A 13,142-nucleotide genomic window follows, 5' to 3' on the forward strand; every position below is an offset into this window, starting at 1 on the left:
ATGTCAAAATACTCTGAGAAATGTTCGTACTGTCAAAATTCATGAGAAAAGTTGCAATCAGCTTGGCTAATGCCTTCACCTTTAATGACTCCGCCATCAATCAGCTTTGCCAGCATAGTTTGAAATTAATAATCAACATAAACGATTTGATTTCGTTTTGATATGGCAGAAAACGAAGCAAAATCACTTCGTTAATTTGACGTTCTTAACGTTAATAAACGAAACGAAATGACTTTGTTTCGTTTATTAACGTTAATTATCGTAACGAAATGATATCGGTTCGTTGGTTAAGCATGCCTGGTAAATACTTTTGCTTTAGTACTAAATTTACCCTGCAAAAACGCTCCACGTCATTTTACTAGTCATTTTACGGTCATTGTGACTTTCTGCAGCGGTTATATTCATAGTCTTTTTGCATGGCGTGATTAGGTTTTGTGACCAAATTTTCCGTTTCGTTCCTATTAATGTGATCGTGCATTCCGCTCCCACTTATAGGATGTGAGCATAGCACTGTGCTGCTCACACACGTCACAATGCTCGTCAAATGGCGGTCATTTTTCCGTCATTTAACTCTACGTTTTCGAGCCATTTGACAATCAATTTTACTGCGGTTTTACCATTTATATAACCGCCATATAACGTGAATTTTACCTGCAGATTTACTTTACCTGGAGCAGCCATATGAATAAAATATGAACCAAAAAAATTGAATTTTCAATATTTATTATTTTTATTATATTTACATGAAATTGGAACTTATATTAATACAGTTCATACAAAAAAGAAGTAAGTACTTTTATAATAAATAAACTCGCTTAATTGGTTTTTGTTTTCCAATTGAAATCTTTTCTAAGCGAGCAGAAAATAATTTTAAGCTTTAGAAAAAAAGTCCAATAATTTCAATAATCTACAACTTAAAGCTCAGTAGAAATTCAGATTAGGTTTACTCTTTTTTCAGATCAAGAATATTCAAAGGTGTCGTGGAATCCGATTGCTGTCGTAATTGAATTTGAAAGTAATAAAGTAAAGTATGAACCTAAAAATGTAGGACTAGTGATTGAGCCAGACTTATTATTGTTCTAAATCTAATCATTCAAGCAATAATTCTGCAACCCCTAGCAGGAGTATTGATTGGTTTCAAGTCTAATTCCAACAGAAATCGGATCACGACATACCTTATTATATATTTACATGAAATTGTAAGTTAAATTAATAAGTTGATATAAAGAAAAGTAATTATTTTAATAACAAATAAACTCGCATTATTGGTTTTTGTTTTCCAATTGAAATCTTTTCCAAGCGAACAGAAAATAATTTTAAGCTTTAGAAAAACTACAATTATTTGAATAATCTACAACTTAAAGCTTAGTAGAAATTCAGATTAGGTTTACTTTTTTTTCAGATCAAGAATATTCAAAGGTGTCGTGGAATCAGATTGCTGTCGTAATTGGCGAACTTAAAAATGTACGACTAGTAATTGAGTCAGACTTATTATTGTTCTAAATCTAATCATTCCAGCAATATATCTGCTACCCTTAGCAGAAGTATTGATTGGTTTCAAATCTAATTCCAACAGCAATCGTTCCACGACATACTTTATTATATATGTACATGAAATTGTAACTTAAATTAATACAGTTCATATAAAGAAAAGTAAGTATTTTAATAATAAACTCGCTTAACTGGTTTTCGTTTTCCAATTGAAATCTTTTCCAAGCGAACAGAAAATAATTTTAAGCTTTAGAAAAAACTCCAACTATTTGAATAATCTACAACTTAAAGCTTAGTAGAAATTCAGATTAGGTTTACTTTTTTTCAGATCAAGAATGGATGGATAGATGGGTTAAAGTGGTTTTCGTATGTTATTCAACAACTCACCCTATACCATCATCACAGCCTTCTCATCGATTTTGAATATGTGTACTGTTTCAGTATTCAGACCCAGTTCGTTTGGTGCAATATTTTCGATTTGATGAATATGTATACTATCCGTTAGGCAGACAATTAAGTGCGTTCGATTCATTCATATACTGTGGGTATTTGAGCCGTAGACGCAATGGCGGATATTTTGATTCTTTTTGAAGTGTAACATTTGTAAACAGTTGGGTTTCTCTGCTGTCACTATCACCACTAGAGAGTTATTGAAGAAACGCTCCACCAAGATAATATGTTGCGATTTACGCGCATAGATTTCTTCCACATATTTACCATCCAATACCGAAATGGAACTGTAGAGGAAGAAACATTTTATAAAATTTAATAAAATCAAAAAATGATAGTTGTGCTAAAATTTATTTTATTTATTTATTTATTTATTATTACGGTCTTTAAGACCTAGTTTGGGTTAAAATAAGAGATTAAACATAAATACTTATGTCACATTTAGTGACGTACAATATAAAAACAATTTTTCTTTGAACTTACTAATATTTTCAGAGTCTTTCAAATCAGAAGGTAACTCATTATACATTTTATACCCTAAATATTCAAGAGACCTTTTGGCGAACTCAGTTCTTATTCTAGGCAGTCTTATATTATTGCAATTTCTTGTTCCATAATTGTGGATTTCATGATTATAATGTATTTTACTACTCAGGTAATTCGGTAACATTCCTAACCTAAGTTGGTGTATAAATTTCAATGTGAAATAACTAACTGACTGTTTAATACTAAGCCAGTTTAATCTATTGAGCATTACAATTTTTGGCGTTCTTGGAGGACATTTTAAAATAAATCGCATTGCCTTGTTTTGCTGTATTTGAAGTTTCTTAATATATATATCATTACTTAATAGCAGAATAGTAGGACAATAAATAAAGTGTGGTTCAATAATTGAACGATATACCAATATTTTATGACTTTGACTGATATGTTTACATGTTCTATACATGAAGCCTATTTTCTGTGCAATTTTCCTTTCCAGATAAGTTACATGCTCTCCAAAATTTAGATTATCATCAATCAAAACTCCTAAATACTTAATTTTGTCTACTCTTTGGATTTCCATGTTTTTTACCTTCAGCGTAATATTATTTAAACTATTGTTACTTATGATATTAGTGTTTTTACAAAATATCATGAACTTAGTTTTTTCGACATTTAATTTCAGTTTTCTAAGGCATAACCATTTGTATAGCGAGTCCAGGTCTTCTTGTACTTTCAGCATGGCACATTCTGCATATTTTTCACTTATGATAAGCAATGCATCATCCGCAAATAGACGTATTTTACAATATTTTAAGCATCTTTTGATATCATTGATATACAATGTAAACAATATTGGCGCCAAGACCGAGCCTTGTGGTAAACCAATGTTAACATCCACCACTGATGAAACCTCCTTTCCAATTATCGTTCTCTGTTTTCTGTCACCCAAATAACTCCGGAACCATTCCAAAGCCTTTCCTCTTATACCAATTTTAAACATAACGTCCAATAGCTCAGATCTATCGACAGTTTCAAAAGCCCGTTTTAAATCCAAGAAGACAGACACCGTAAATTTTTTGTCCGCCATGTCTTCTTTCCAATCTGCAATTACCATATTCAACGCTGTTTCACAAGAATGGCTCTTCCTGAATCCCGATTGTTCTGGGATAATCACATTGTGCTTCTCTAAGTATGCCACAAGTTGATCCTTCACCACTGTCTCCATAATTTTTTCATCTGTAGGTAACGTGTTAATTGGACGTAGTTCCTCGGGTTTCATTGTATTTTTACTTTTTCAACAGGTATTATTGTTGAAATTTTCCAGTAACTAGGTACAATACCGCTGTTTAAGGATTCGTTAATTATGTCTTTGTAGAAATTAGCAGTATATGTCATGGCATCTTTAACGACACCCTCCGATAAAAGCTCGTCGCCGCCATATTTGTTTTTAAGTGATTTTGTGATAATAATAATATCGTCCACTACAATGTCAGTAAATTTAAATGTTTCAAATGGAATACTATGATTTGCGCTTATTTCATCCCCATTTACAATTTCTTCGATGCTATCATTAATTTCAACAATACTTTGTATAAAAAAGTTATTTAGGGCATTAGCTATATCATATTCATTTTCCAGGCATTCACCGTTAATTACAATTTTAGTGATATGTTTTTTAACATCATTAAGCTCGACGAGGTCTTTTAGACACTTCCACATACGTTTCATATCGCCATTGTTATGATTTACTCTATCTTCCATGTATTTCTTTTTTTTATAAATTATGGTTCTTTTATATATTTTCTTAATGACGTTATATTCGTCCCAAAATCCAGTATTTCGAGCAGTTTTATAAGATTCTATTTTTCTTTTATGCAGGTTTGTTAATTCTCGGTCGTACCACTTATTTCTTATCTGTATTTGGGTCCTCTTTATATAAGTCAGTGCTTGCATAGCCACAGTTAAAACTTCGTTTAGGGCTTTAGTTTTAGTTTCTACTCCGGAAATTGACATAAAGCTGAAATCGCATGTTCGTAGCAAAGTTAAAAGATTTTCAGCACTATAGTACTCCCAACATGTAACAGTAGCATACCTTCTCATTTTACAAAGCTTTGTTGTTGGCACTTCGAAGTGGATTGTTTCATGGTCAGAAATGCGATGTTCACCTATATTTACTGCTTTAACATTATCATTGTTACTGAATAGCAAATCAATTCTTGTAGACGAGTACTCTGTTATCCTTGTGTCGAAGTTTATCCTTTGTATCATTGCCATTTGTGCAAATAAACTTGTTAGCTGGTTTGAGTATGTTGACGATACATTTACATTGATATTAAAATCACCAATTATTAAATTATTATCCGCCTCCTTGAGATGTTCAGTGATGATTTCATTTAGATAAGTAATAAAGGTGGAGTCACTGCTACTTGGTGAGTGATATAGTACACCGATTTTCCATTTTAACGCGCATTTGTTTATTTTTACAATAATGCACCACACATTCATGTTGATAGCTTTATTACAAACTATGCTAAATTGTATATTTTCATTCACATACATGACAACACCGCCAGTGTGCCTACTTTGAGAGTCGCAACGAATGCATTTGTATGTCGGAATACTAAGTTCAGAATCCAAGATATGTTCTGTTGTACACGTTTCCGTACATAACACAATACTTGGTCTTCTTATTTCAATAAGACGTTCCAGCTCGATTTTATTTGCTATGATACTACTAATATTAAGATAAATGCATTCCAAGTTGTATATATTGCTATCTGGATTTGAATAATATTTTGACTTTTGCGCTGCTGTAAGGATTTTCTTTGGTTGCTAATAAACAACTTTCCTTTTCCTTGCATATAGCTTTTGTTGGTATACGGGACAAGTTCTATCCAGAGTATCATGGTTTTCGTCAAGTCCTAGATTCAGCTGCTTGTTTGCTCGTATGCAGTTAATGCACTTGTTTACTGCATCCTTTATGCATTATGTATGCTTATGCTCACCCAAGCATTTTGTGCATACTTCCTTTTCCTTGCAGTCAGCCGCTTTGTGATTGAAGCCTTTGCATTTAAAACAACACAATACCTGCACTGCATCATATACTCGGCAACGTTCCCAACCTACATTAAGCCTCTCTCCAGCTAGTACATTTACGAACGCTTCAACATTCATTTCTATCACAGCATTATAATAGTTTTTCGCGTTCTTTTTCACTTCATATTGCTTAACAATTTTGATGTCCGTTTCACTTAAACAAATGTTTTGTCGTTTAATTCTTTGCACCAGTTCCTCGTCGCTATATTTAAAATTTATACCAGTCACCATGACTGCTGGTTTCACTTTTTTGGGAATCTTAACCTCATAGTTATTTCCCAGATTGTTCTCAATGGCATTTTTTATTTTGTCACGCTCATGGTCATTTTCGCTTTCAACAATAACAACTCCGCTTTGCCTTGCTACTATATTAGTTATTTGCAGCCCTTTAGGATCAACTTTCGAGTTTAGGTCAGTTTTGGTTATTTCTATATTTTGCTTTTTATTCGGCTTGACAATTAGGGGATGATTCTTTCTAATGTCTGGTAACACTTCTTTTTTTTGTCCATCATTTTTTGTTATCGCTGCGTATGACACTTTGGCTTCAACACTATTAACATTTTTCTTTATTTCATTGCACATTTTTTTATTCTCTTTACTTATTTCTTCAATCATTTTCTTATTGTCATCCTTGTTTGTTTTCAACTCATCACAGACCTGCTCGCTGCTTCGCTTGAAGCCTTCAGCAATTTCCCGTATTTTGTTCACTTCTACAACACTCTTTTCGCATGATTCTTGCGCTTTTTGCATTGCCTTAATTCTGTCGCTAAATGCAACTTCCACTGCTTTTAAAACTTGCTTTATTTCTCTTTCATGTTTCTTGAGAGCATTATCAAATTCATTCCTGTACTCAGATAGTTGTTTGCCATTTTTGCTCACTACCATCTGCATATCTTTTAGAATGTCATCTACGTTATGCACATACTGCACACAATCATTACACATAAATCTAAGCATTTCACATTCGTCTAATTTATTAACACTGTATTGGTCTATGCCAGAGCATTTTGGTGCTAAATGATAATATCTCCCACATACCCCTTCGCAACGAATTTTTGACACTTCTCCACGTATTGTACTTTTGCACTTGTCGCATTTACTCTCCATTTTTTATATAGAATGAATATATGTATATATATGTATCAAACTTTGTAAGTGTATGCGTTTTGCTTTCTTTATTTAGAGTCACGTTTTACCGTTTGATATCGCCAATCAACGCCTGTGTCAGCCAAACTTGGTTTGAAGATACCAAAATGCTTTATGTTAGCAAAAACTTGGGGTAACGTATTGTATGTTAAAGTATAGCGAAGTCTCAGCGGCTTTGTCCTGGTCAAAATTGAGTTTGAATAGGTTTTATTCTTCATTCTTAGAAACATGTACGAAGGTACCTGGTAAGATAATAAAAATCCTCAACGCTTTTTTTGCAACTTAAAAAACTCATATTCAAACTTCTGCTTAACTTCCACATATCAATAGCTACCTTTACCACAAGTAGTCACTATTGCTTCTACGCCTATGCTATTGTTTCCTACATCGATGAGCTTTGTAATAAAAAAAAAAACAGCTATCTCCCCAATCTCTCCAGTTTTGTCGCCTCGCGAAACCTGATATTGTCACCAAGCAAATCATTGGTGACCTTATTTAAAACATGGCCGCGCCAAATGTCGACCATATGACATTACCCAGAGCTGTAACAAATATTTAATATAATTCGATAAATCGGCAGTACTTGGGGTAAATATAAATAGACGTTTGCATGGTACGCGTCTCCGATATGGTCGCCAAGCCTAAAGGTTACTCACTGGAAGAAAATACAGGCCTGCCAAAATGCTGCCCCCAAAACCGCTACGGGCTGCCTTCTTATGTCCTCGGAACACCACCTGCACAATGAAGCGAGAAAACTCCCAATAAGGTAAAGAAATGAAATGCTAACCTAACAGTTTCTGTAGAATACCCAGAAACCTGGGCATCCCAACAGACATCTGATTGTTGATCCAACACCACTTAGGACCTTAAAGAGTAATATCCGTAAGCATTATGAGGAAATACGACACCTGAGAACTCAGCCGTATGAAGCAAAAAAACACAAGCAGGTCCTCAGTGAACTCCACAAACAGGCGTCGTACCTTTATGCTAGGAATTGCCCGGGGAAGTACTCAAAGAACAGTACCCAAAACTTGCGGAAGAGGACCGCATACTCCCCAGGGAAAAGCGAATCACTCTAGCTCAACTTCGTTCTGGATACTGTAACAGGTTAAACTCTTACCTATCCAGAATCAACCCCGACATACAAAATGTATGCCCCGCTTGCAATGTGTCCCCACATGACACCAACCATCTCTTTAATTGTAATGTGGAACCAACGCCTCTAACACCCCTTTCATTATAGTCCACCCCTGTTGAAACAGCAAGTTTGGACTCCCGTTAGAGGATATCGATGACAATTTGTGATCGGTCGCACCTATTAGGTGGGGCGACGCACTGCTACAACAACAACCATCTCGGGAACGATTAATATCATCACTTTAAACCTCCTAAGCCATCCCGCCCCACCCCCTATTTACACGAGGAACTTGGGGTCGCCATTACACATTACACTGAACGAGGCCACGGCGACGTTACTGATAAGTTTAACGCCTTACAGGTAGTTGGCAAAAGAAACGGCATATACGACCAGAAGGCACTCGAAGACGATGCCTCAAAACTACAACCAAAAGCAATAATTATCATTTCACTGACACAAATTTTATAGTTTTTTCTTCCGGAGTTGGACACAATCTTTTCATAATATTACTTAACAATTTAAGATTAGAAATTTTTTTCAATTTGTATTTTGACTTACCAGCAACAACAGAATCATGTTTAATTGTACGCCGCACAATCATTATAGCATCATGTAACGAAGCTCAGTTTCTTCCAAAAATTTTTCAGCACCGCCACGTAAAATCAATGAACATGTTCTAACATTAACGCAACCTTTAAATAATTATAAACTATAAAAATGAAATTAATGTCAAACCCACTATCAAATCTTGGAAAATTTTGAAACGCTCACCACCAACCTGACGTTCTTCAAAGTAATCACATTGACCCAAAACACTTGATATAATATCATTAGCTGTAGTCATAACAGCACCCCCACAAGCTTTCATTCTTCGTTTCCAATCTTCTTCTGGTACATGAACAGCACAGAACATATCACAATCTGCAAAATACTGTGTAGCAACATCAATTGGTAGTTTAGAAAACACAACATTGGCGCCTTACTTAGCTAGTTTATTGTACAGGAGACGCCATTCAGCATCAACAGTTTTCTGATACTCTTGGACATTGCTGTGGCAGAGCATTTTTCCAATAAAGCACTTTGTTGTTCCTTTGATTGGCGCTTCGACATGTACAGCCTTGTCATATTTTATCATGCATAATTGTAATGCTTTACGTATAGCTTTAATGATGATACGTGCATGCACGCCTTCCTCAACATATGGTTTAACTTGTTTTAAGATTTACCTGTTTAAGTACTACTGAAGTGGTGCCATCGCCGACCTGATAAGAGAAACATTTTTATTCTACACATTCTAATATAACAAAAAACTTACCTCAGCATCTGAGATTTGGCGATGTCGATTAGATTTTTAATTAATAGTTTCATAATTGTTGCCCCATCATTTGAAATTGTGGCCTTACCACTGGAATCAACAATATGCTTGTCCATACTACGTGAACCCAATGTAGTGCGTACAGCGTCCACAATTGAATGCGAGGCATTGATGTTGGATATGACTTGAGGTTTACCTTGAGAGCTATCGGTACCCAAACATTTTTTACACAAATACTCATGTACCCAATACAAGTTCAGGACGTTCATATTTATCGACACGCTGTCCGGTGTGGCCCAAATGTTGGAAATATGCAGTTGGCACTGTTGAGAAAAAATATTGATCAATGAACACAAGTAAAAGTGAAAGATTTTTTTTTACCATCTGTTGTTACTTTACACATTAGACATTGGAAACGACGACCAGCATCTACAAGTTGCATATGAGCCTTGCAACGATTACATCTAATTGCACCCAATTCACCAAAATTTACAATGGGTGGCTCATATTCACCCTCAACCGTGCGTGCCATTGGTGAGACGGCAAGTGTACTGGACAAAGCTGTTGTTTTTAATAAATCAGCTGTTGCAGGTATGCAATACAAAGACGACCTGCAAAGAAGAAAGATCAATGTAATTGCCAAACAAAACATTAATTTCGATTATCGATACCTAACGTAACGTGGCGAGGAGTTACCCTGATCTTCTACCACATATTTTGTGGTCACCAATGGTGGTAATAAACCCTGTTCATTAGTAATAAAAGCACCACCAGCGTTTTTTTGATTTTCAATGATAACGCTCATCGGATTTGGTATCTGATCGGGATCTAAACGGCGTTGGGCTTGATCAAACTGTTGCGGCTGTTGATATTTACCAGTAACAGGTGCAGGTGGTTGCTAAAGAAAATAACACAAAAATAATCAAATTTGTAAATTATTAGTTGTATTAGCATATATTATAACTAGGGTGTCCGGACGTGTCCGGGTATTGGGGGTTGACCCGGCTTGGGTGGTTGACTGAGCATTGGCGTCTGTCCAGGTTGTGTTGGTGGCATCATAAAAGCCATCAATAACAAGTGCCAAGAATATATCCGCGGCATACCTGCCGACCAAAATGATTCAAGGGGTTGTGATTGCCAACCTCACCTACCCGTGGCGAATCCTGTACCTAACAATTTGGTGTGAACAATTGGTGCCAGTTAACCCTCTGAAATAATCGGCGCAATTGTACGCCATTGTGTTGGCATTAATTTGTCAAAATAAAAACCTTTTCATCCTCCTCCCGTGACCATTCTGTCTTCTTTATGCTAGGATCAAGCCATTCGTACCAGCGTGCCTTACATTGCTTGGCAGATTTGCGGTTCAGCAGTGATGCAATACGTGACCGCTGGTTTTTGCCATATTTCATTACAGCTGCTTTGAGGATTTCATCCTGAAAGTTTTCAATTTAGTTAATAAACGGCCAAGAGTAACCAGTCGCGTCAAATGCTTACCTCAGTGTTTCTCCACACACCACCTTTTATCATAATTCGCGGCATGGTGCTATATAATTGTGAATTCTTTCCATGAGCACAAAAATCAGATCAAAAGTTTTTGTCGAAATAAACAGCAAAAATCATTGTATATTAAAGACTGGGAAAATTTTAGAATAGCACCCCCCGAGTTCGGGGTAAAACTTGGTATCAAATGAAAGAGGGAGTTCTCCCGATCACAAATATATATATTTTAAAGTGCACAAACTTATAATTTAAAAGTTATTTGTTGTTAAAGTTTGCAAATTTAACAAATTTCTATAGCACTTTAAATTACAATTTACACATCTTTCAAAACCTTAATCCACATACATATCTATATAAATTAGCAACGATAAACTTAAATTGCATTTTTGTATATTTCACATTTCATTTTTGCATTGTTTTTATTTATTATAAATGTTTTTATTAAATCAATCGCACTTTTGTAGCAACATGCACATATATATATATATATATATATATATATATATATTTTATTGACATTACAAAGCTGTGCTCTGCCACATATATATACGTATACACATATAAAATTTGTATAGAAATTTGCAAACTTTAACACCAAATAACTTTTAAGTTATAAGTTTGCGCACTTTAAAATATATATATTTGTGATCTGGAGAACTCCCTCTTAAGTTTAAATCTTTCCGGAGATATTACACTTAAAACTCTGAAAATTGAAAAAATTTTCCACCACGAAATGTTTTGCTGTCTCTGCTGAATTAGAAATGGCGGATTTTTTTGCACGCAAAAATGACATATTTTGCTATCCCTATAAAAATAATAGGTGCGAGAGAGCACGATACCTTGTGGGAAAGCTAAATTTGTCAACATGCTATTTCATTTGGGGAATTTTTCATTCCAAATCGTCACCCCTGTCAAAAATTCGTGTGGCTGTGTGCGTTTTTGGTCACACGATTTTTGCAGGGTAGTATGAAATCAAATTCTGATCTTTTTCTTTTTAGTTGATTAGTCTTATTATTAAATAAAACATGAATTGTTAAGTTTGTAATAATGGTCTGAAATTCGTTGTTGTTGTTGCTTTACATTGGGACATCTCATTAACATCTGAGAAGTCATGGTTGGGTGGGATAAGAGCGGTAAGTAATTGATAGAAGAACCGCTAGGCAAAAGACAAAGTGTTGTGTCGCTTTCTAAAAAGGTTAATCAACGATCATATTGAGTGATGAGGTAAGAAATTCCTTAACCCTTACGTGTGCGTAAATTTTTTCTTGTTAGGCCTTGGGTTTGTCGTAACTGGTGGTTTGGTCGGTCGTTTGGTCAACGAACCCACATAAGTGGCTGAAGCTCCGGGACAGCTAGACGCACACGGGCAGACGCCGATCATCTTCTTCGTGCCACCAGGTAAACTTGGTACAACTGCGAAACAATTGTCAACCCAGAGTAAGTATGCTTGTCAAAGGTCCCAAAACAGAAAATGGCGCCCAACAGTGTGGGGCCCCAGCGTAGAAGTAAGCCAAAAATAATTTTTAACTTTAATTAGGGGTTTCACAAACCATTGTCCTATACGAATTTTGTTTCTCTTCATTTATTTTTATTTTTGTAGTATCGGTTTCATAGCCATTGGTATTTGGAATTTAGTTTGAAACGATGAGATAAATTAACGTCGTACTAACCATACCAGTAGCTTTGACCACATAATTGCAAATAAAACTGACGTATAATTCGTTATTTCTTTTTTTTCATCTTGGATCTATTTTGAATTTGGCTATATGCATATTTTAAATACCATTTGAATGTAGAATCTCGTTATTGTATGTTTAAAGGATCAAGATTTAGTTCCATCAAATTTTTGTTGCAAGTTGGAATGCGTGTGTTGCACGTACTGCAACAACAAAAATTCTCACACCACATGAAAATGAAAAAGAACACAAATGTCTTTGGCCGTATAACAACAAAACAAACAGCAACAATTGAAGAGTAAGACCATATTTGATTTGAGTTTGCTTTAACAAAAAATTTTTTTTCTGTATTTTGAATAAATACACACGCATATACATTTTTTAATATCCTTACATATATATATATATATATATACATCTATATACCTTTTTGCAATTTTTTTAATATACGCACAATGCCGTTACGTCACAGTGATGAGTATGCACCTCCGCCACTAACCCCAAGGCGTTTGTGCACAATTTGCCGCGAAAACTTTACCTTGACTTCTGATGCTGTGCGTACTGCATGCAATCACAAATTCCATCGGTCTTGTCTTTTGAATTGGCTAAGGAATAATACAACTTGTCCTCAGTGTAGAGCACAATGCAATCCCAATAACTTTCGACCAAATCCATACCCTCTTCGTTCACAAGCTAGATCGGTAACTAGTCCCACTGTTCAAGAGCGACAGTCTACCTCACAGGCCGCACAACAGCAGCAGCAACCGGCAGAAACTAGTGTTGAAACACAAGCTTCAGCTCAAGCAGCCGCAGGAAATTCGGGTCTTCAACAATCCCAACAGTC

The 13,142-nt window shown here is 35.3% G+C and overlaps 1 protein-coding gene and 1 long non-coding RNA gene across 6 annotated transcripts; both read right to left on the bottom strand.

Moving 5' to 3' along the window:
• Positions 1–1,105: 1,105 nt before the first annotated feature.
• LOC137247853 (uncharacterized) lies at positions 1,106–9,021 on the bottom strand. Of its 2 annotated transcripts, none has more exons than XR_010951907.1 (4): positions 8,791–9,021; positions 8,586–8,738; positions 8,366–8,516; positions 1,106–2,228 (listed from the first exon to the last, which is right to left on the bottom strand). It is a non-coding gene; the product is annotated as an uncharacterized lncRNA (long non-coding RNA). The 2 variants fall into 2 exon arrangements; XR_010951906.1 differs by having other exon boundaries at positions 1,107–2,228; positions 8,579–8,738.
• A 122-nt stretch (positions 9,022–9,143) lies between these two features.
• Positions 9,144–11,406, bottom strand: LOC137247854 (protein transport protein Sec24C-like). 4 transcript variants are annotated; one of them, XM_067778787.1, is made up of 6 exons: positions 10,757–11,406; positions 10,617–10,682; positions 10,391–10,555; positions 9,794–10,020; positions 9,504–9,733; positions 9,144–9,445 (listed from the first exon to the last, which is right to left on the bottom strand). In XM_067778787.1, exons 2-6 carry the CDS (start codon positions 10,659–10,661, stop codon positions 9,360–9,362), a joined length of 753 nt encoding a protein of 250 aa, XP_067634888.1. In that variant the 5' UTR covers positions 10,662–10,682; positions 10,757–11,406; the 3' UTR covers positions 9,144–9,359. The 4 variants fall into 4 exon arrangements, with proteins under 4 accessions (XP_067634888.1, XP_067634887.1, XP_067634889.1 ...); XM_067778786.1 differs by having other exon boundaries at positions 9,522–9,733; positions 11,316–11,398; XM_067778788.1 differs by having other exon boundaries at positions 10,617–10,665; positions 11,316–11,395.
• Between the last annotated feature and the right edge of the window lie 1,736 nt (positions 11,407–13,142).

This window comes from Eurosta solidaginis, chromosome 4 (assembly GCF_040869045.1).
Source record: "Eurosta solidaginis isolate ZX-2024a chromosome 4, ASM4086904v1, whole genome shotgun sequence".
NCBI classification, from domain to species: domain Eukaryota; kingdom Metazoa; phylum Arthropoda; class Insecta; order Diptera; family Tephritidae; genus Eurosta; species Eurosta solidaginis.